This window comes from Arachis ipaensis, chromosome B02, assembly GCF_000816755.2.
Source record: "Arachis ipaensis cultivar K30076 chromosome B02, Araip1.1, whole genome shotgun sequence".
In the NCBI taxonomy this organism is placed as follows: Eukaryota; Viridiplantae; Streptophyta; class Magnoliopsida; order Fabales; family Fabaceae; genus Arachis; species Arachis ipaensis.
In genome coordinates, this window is record NC_029786.2 from 64,901,079 (window position 1) to 64,906,893 (window position 5,815).

Here is a 5,815-nt window from a genome sequence, read left to right on the forward strand (position 1 = left end):
TGCCTGTTGAGCCGCTAGTTAGTCATAATTGGATTTTTGACTGAAATGCCTGGTGAAAAAAAAAAAAGAAAAAAAAATGTTAACACGTTTTGGCAATTTGGATTTTTGCCTTCAAACTTTTATCTATTTCAACATGGGTTCATATTGGAAGCACATACAAAGTCCATAAAACCAGATAATGCCAATAACGTGTCCAAAAAAAAAAAGGATACTGCCAATTACAAGTCTAAAACCAAGTGGTGTCAATATTGATACAGCGCACCCAGATCCGCTTGATCCTTTCCAGATGAGCCTCATGCTAAAAAGTGAGTATGTATATACTACATAGTGGCAAAGATGTTTGCCTCAAATGAAGCCACACCAAGATCGAATCCTAGAGGAGTTACTAAGTTAGTGTGTGTGTGTGGAATGTGTGTGTGAGTGTTGTTTGACCAAAAATAAAAAAAAAATCATGTGTAGTTGTGTTAAAATCAAGAACTTTTGGTTTTAGAAATCAAGAACTAGGGATAAGCACAGATAGTGGGTACTCGATTACCTGTCCGAACCCGAACCGAATCAATTAAATTGGTTCTGGAATCAACGGATAATCGGGTCCAATCCGAACCAAACCAATGGCCTTTGTTAGTAATTGGTTCGGATATCGGTTATGGAGGTGCAAAATCCGAACCATCCCGTGAACCCGATTATATATTAATTAAATAAAAAAATATATATAATTTTTAGTGACTTTTTGTGAGATTATTCACTATTAATATGTTTGGATCTTAATGAGTTTAGTTTTTAATGTATTTAGTGTTTAACATGTTTAGATTATTTATATTGATGTTACATGTTTATTGTACTTGTTGAATTTTTAAAATAAAATTTGGGTGAATTTCAAAGTCATCGGATACCCAATTATCCGAACCGAACCAATCCGTTCTTAATCGGTTTGGTTTGATTCGGGTACATACACAAAAAAATACAAATCCAAACCAAACCGAACTAATTACATTTTGATCGGTTTGGTTCTAATTTCCCCTTAAACCCGAACCAAACCGACCCGTACTCACCCCTATCAAGAACAAGAACAGTTGAGGAAAAGAGAAAAGATAGCAGAAGAGGACTGAAGATTGAACGAGATTACAGGAAGAATGAGGTAGTGTGAGTCAACAGAGAAGAGAGGAAATGGCTAAAAGAAGCTAAGGGTGGTGAACCTCAGCTTGTAGATGAGCTCAGCTCAGATTGCACTTTCTAATTGAGCTAAAAACAATATCTCACTAACTTCTAATTTCACTTCTTAGACTTGTCTCTGCAACTTACACCCGAGATGTACCAGCTTCCTGTATAAATAAATTAAAAGAGAATCTCAGCATGTTACATTAACTACAATGCAAACAATCAATGCAGAGAAATAGACTAACCACATGAAAAGTAGGGAGAAAATATTTAAATACAATACTCAATCAAAACAATGAAATACATTCTTAATTTTTATTTGTCAACAATTAGTCAATTATCAATATATACGAGAAGATTATGCTTGGTTTGGTAAAGTTTTTTGAAGTGCTTTCTTCAAACATGACTTGTACTTACTAAAATTAAAAGGTCTAATATAACTTTATACATTAATTAATATTTAAATTTAATTCTTACATAAATATCTATTTTTAAAAATTATTTTACCAAACGTATTTATTGTTTGTGCTTATTAAAAAACATCTCTAATTTAATTTACCAAACATAAAGGCTACAACTTTTAAAAGCTATATTTTGAAAATTAACTTTTATAAGCTACTTTTGAAAAGTAAAAGTTTTACCAAACTAAATAAAATAAAATATCTTGACAAAAAAAAATAGAAGCAATATCACTTATGTTTTGATGATTTTATGATAGGCAATAACTTATGATTAGTCATGCAAGCAACTTAACAATCACAAATAATTATCTGAATCACAATGTATGCAAACCTTATGCAAACAGCATTATCAAAGTAAAATGCATCCATACACAATCAACAAAGTCATAACTAAAACGAAATGCCATGAGATACACTATCAAGATCAGATAAATCACGATGGTCGCAATGTTGGTACCTAATTCGGTACCATCTTACAAAACTTGACTAGATATCTCATGTCACAAGATACACGCTAAAGATGAATAAAAATAAATCATGATGATACCTGCTCAGTTGCCATCACACAACACCAGACTTCTGTTCCCTGATTACATATTTTTTTCCACACTCTGGCATAAAAGGTTTGAGACGCATTATCTCCCGAGCGTGCCATAAAAGTAATGTAATAAGGCCAGCAACAGCTTGGCTATTAGCCTTGACAAGGTGATCAAACTCAAAACTCGCATTCTACATGGTAATAACAACAACCATTAGTGAATGAGATTATAGTTATAAAGAGTAAAGTATCATTTTTGTCCCTAACGTTTGGGGTAAGTCCCAAAGTTGTCCCTAACGTTTTAATCGTCCTATTTAAATCCCTAACGTTTCAAAATTGACTCAATGTTGTCCTGCCGTTAGGGATCGTTATCAGAATTGACGGCGGGACAAAATTGAGACGATTTTGAAACGTTAAGGACTTAAATAGAACAAAAACGTTGGGGACAAAAACGATACATAGAAATAAATTTTAATTTTATCCTTTAATAATAGCAATTTTTTACTGTATATAATATTTAATTATTTTTTAATCACATCTAACTTAATCACACTACTTTCATTCCAAACACCGAAGGGAGAAAATGATTAAATAAATGAGCATGCACGGCTCAGTGGCACCAAATTCAAGTTGGAAATTTCACAAGACAAAAAGAGTAACAAGTTAACAACAGATCATAGAGGAGAAACAGAACAATAGCCTGTTACCTTTCCAGAGGCATTTTCAAAAGCTTTGACCATCTCCAAAACCGATGTCCCCTTTCCAGTTCCCAAGTTATAAACTTCACAACCTGTGAACGCACGGTAAAAAATTTAACCAAAATCCACGATATCATTTCATAAAATGAAAATAAATAAATAAATAAATAAATAAAACTGGATTCTAGTAAATCGAAGATCAGTTCCCAACCATTGCTACTGGCAGAGTTTAACAAAGCCAATACACTTAATATAGAACCAGATGATGAAACACGAAAAGTACCTATTTTAGGATCCTCTAGTTTATTCAATGCGGCTATGTGGCCATCTGCTAAATCAACAACATGAATGTAATCGCGAACCTGAGAAAAAGATACGAACAATATGTAAGATCCTAGGAAGAAATCAATGGGCAGGAATGGAAATGCATGCCTAACAGACCTCAAGCAATGAGCTCTGCTCGCAATTTTCAAGGGAGAAGATTAGTAAAACAAGCCAAAGATAGTGAGACATATTCCAGTGCCATCGCTTGTTTTATAGTCAGTTCCAAAAATTGTCAGTGCAGGGCGTCTGCCGACAGCTACTAGCTGAACAAATGGCATGAGATTGTTTGGAATTCCACGAGGATCCTCACCAATATTTCCACTAGGATGTGCACCAACTGGGTTGAAGTATCTCAACAATATTATTTTCCATCCATGATCTGATTGGTAGAGATCACGGCAAATTTCTTCGATCATAAGCTGAAAGACAGATCTCTTATCAGATATCATTGTTCAATTCCAAGCCAACACTACTATCAGTAATGTAAAGCAAATTACAAACATGTTTTGTACAAGACCCTAGCATTAGAGTTAAATTTAAATCAAAATCAATTTTTTTCCCCAAGCTTAGCTTCCCATATTTCCAGTATCACTACTCACAAATGCCTTAACACTTTCTGAGCCAGTTAGCTATACCTTGGTTCGTGCCGCTGCTGACAAAGGGAACTCTTCCGGACCTGCTTTGGCCAACCATATACAGTGGCTAAAGATAACACAAGCTGGAACCATTTATGTTGGGTTGATTAAGAAATTAAGATACACGTATGAGTATATATATACAGGAAAGTGTAGGCAAGGATGGTGAGTTAGTTACTAACAACCTCTTCCACCTCAGCACAACAGAAATGGAAGGTAATAACAGAAAAAGGAAAGTGTGCACAACTGATTTCACTAACTGACTAACCGAATTCTGAGCTCTTAGCTTTTCTGCTTCATTGTTTCCTCTATCTGCCATCTGAATTGAGGTGGGAACATGACTCCCTTGAATGGCTCTGTTTGTGACATAATCCCTGACGAAATGCAAGTCAATTTCAAAGAGTTTTGTCTTTGAATGCAGGATAAGATTTGCTGCTAAGAAATTATCGCAATATGCCATGGGAGCTTCCTGAACAGGCCACTTCAATTCTCCTATTAAGCCTTTGATCCAGATCAGATCTGCTACTAGGTCTGCCAACGCTCTATATTCTGCTTCTCTAATCAATCTAGCAACTACTCCTTGTTTCTGAGTGCCAGGAGACCAGATTTCTTCCTACATATACACAGAATCCACCAATTGATTTCATAGATGGATCTTTGTGAAGCGGTGGCAGTCACTTGAGGCATGTCCTGGCGCGGGCGCCGTCGCTTCTTCCTCTTCCTCTTTCCTTCTTCTTTAGCGGCGTCCTCCTTCGGGCTCAACGGCGATGGCAGTTTCTTCCAGTAGTCAACGTCTCTCTCTCTCCACCATTGAGGTTCGTTATGTCTCTCTCTGCCTCTCTCGATTCAGCGGCGGCGACGGCCTCTCTCACCGCCGCCGTCGTCACCTCCCTCTTCTCCTTCTTCCCTCACAGTCCTCTCTGCCTCGTTCTGTTTCTCTCTCCTTCCCTTCGTCTCTCTGTTTCTCTTCCCTCTCTTGGCCAGCGTTATCTCCTCTGTCCTCTCCCTTTCTTTTCTTTTCTTTTCTTTTCTCTTGTCATGCGCTGTGTTGTGTGTGGGTGAGCGTGAGGGGTCTGTGTTAATAAAATTTAACCTAATCTAGTAAACAAGAGGAGTTTATGATATTTGAATAAGATGAACTTAAAAGATATTTTTATTTGGAGTTAAATTTTAAAATAGCTCCTGAGATTCATAAAATGCACTGATTTAGTCCCTGACTTTTCAATTGCACCATTTATATCCCTGAGATTGGAAAAAATGCACCTAGTGAGTCCCTTCCCTTTTTTTCCGTCCAAGGTCGTTCCCGGTGGCAATGATGTGGCATTTTTTTGCCATGCTGGAGGAAGTAACGGTTACCTGACGTGGCCCATGGAAAGTTTGTAATCCAATGTGGTCCCTGAGCCCCTTTTTAACCCTAACTGCTGAAGGAGCAGCGTATGACTCGTTCTTCTTCTTCTTCTTCTTCTTCTTCTTCTTCTTCTTCTTCTTCTTCTTCTTCTTCCTTGTTCGATTCATTCGTCGTTGCTGTGTTGGGTTTAACCATGGTTAGACGTGCAAATGAGGGAGACGGGAGTTCTATTCGATCGACCACAAGGACGCCTAGTCGCAGTAGAGCCTCACGAGTTCCAGATTGCTGTGGGTGTGGGAAACGCCCTGTTCTCCGATGGTCTGGAACAGATGCCCACCCAGACAAACCCTTCTTCGGATGTCCGAATTACAATGTGAGTTTGAGTCTAAGAGATGTTGTTTCTGTTTTTTAATGTTCAACTCCTGAATCCCTAAATTTACTGGTGACAGTGTAGTGGAAAACGGTGGTGTGGATTTTTTCGATGGGCAGACGTTGTAGAGGATGATAATGACAATTTTGAAGAAGCTGCAGCATATAACAATGAAGAAATTAGCGTGAGTGTTGCAGTGAGGATTGGCAATTTGGAGGCTGAATTAAGGAGCCAGAAATATGTAATACAAATGTTAGGGTTGTTGATTTTTTTTTCTGTTAGT

At 37.3% G+C, this 5,815-nt stretch overlaps 1 protein-coding gene across 2 annotated transcripts; it reads right to left on the reverse strand.

Moving 5' to 3' along the window:
* On the reverse strand, positions 963–4,908 carry LOC107625391 (UDP-glucose 4-epimerase GEPI48). 2 transcript variants are annotated; one of them, XM_016328022.2, is made up of 6 exons: positions 4,083–4,908; positions 3,371–3,598; positions 3,139–3,217; positions 2,865–2,947; positions 2,167–2,348; positions 963–1,322 (listed from the first exon to the last, which is right to left on the reverse strand). In XM_016328022.2, the coding sequence occupies exons 1-5, from the start codon at positions 4,272–4,274 to the stop codon at positions 2,181–2,183; spliced, it is 750 nt and encodes a 249-aa protein (XP_016183508.1). In that variant the 5' UTR covers positions 4,275–4,908; the 3' UTR covers positions 963–1,322; positions 2,167–2,180. The 2 variants fall into 2 exon arrangements, with proteins under 2 accessions (XP_016183508.1, XP_016183509.1); XM_016328023.2 differs by having other exon boundaries at positions 3,815–4,315.

Coding starts and splice junctions, on each gene's coding strand:
- LOC107625391 (XM_016328022.2), bottom strand. CDS start 4,274: ATGGCATATTGCGATAATTTCTTAGCAGCAAATCTTATCCTGCATTCA. Junction 3,599..4,082: donor AGCTAAGAGCTCAGAATTCG/GTTAGTCAGTTA, acceptor TCTGTCTTTCAG/CTTATGATCGAAGAAATTTG. Junction 3,218..3,370: donor AAACAAGCGATGGCACTGGA/ATATGTCTCACT, acceptor TCTTTTTCTCAG/GTTCGCGATTACATTCATGT.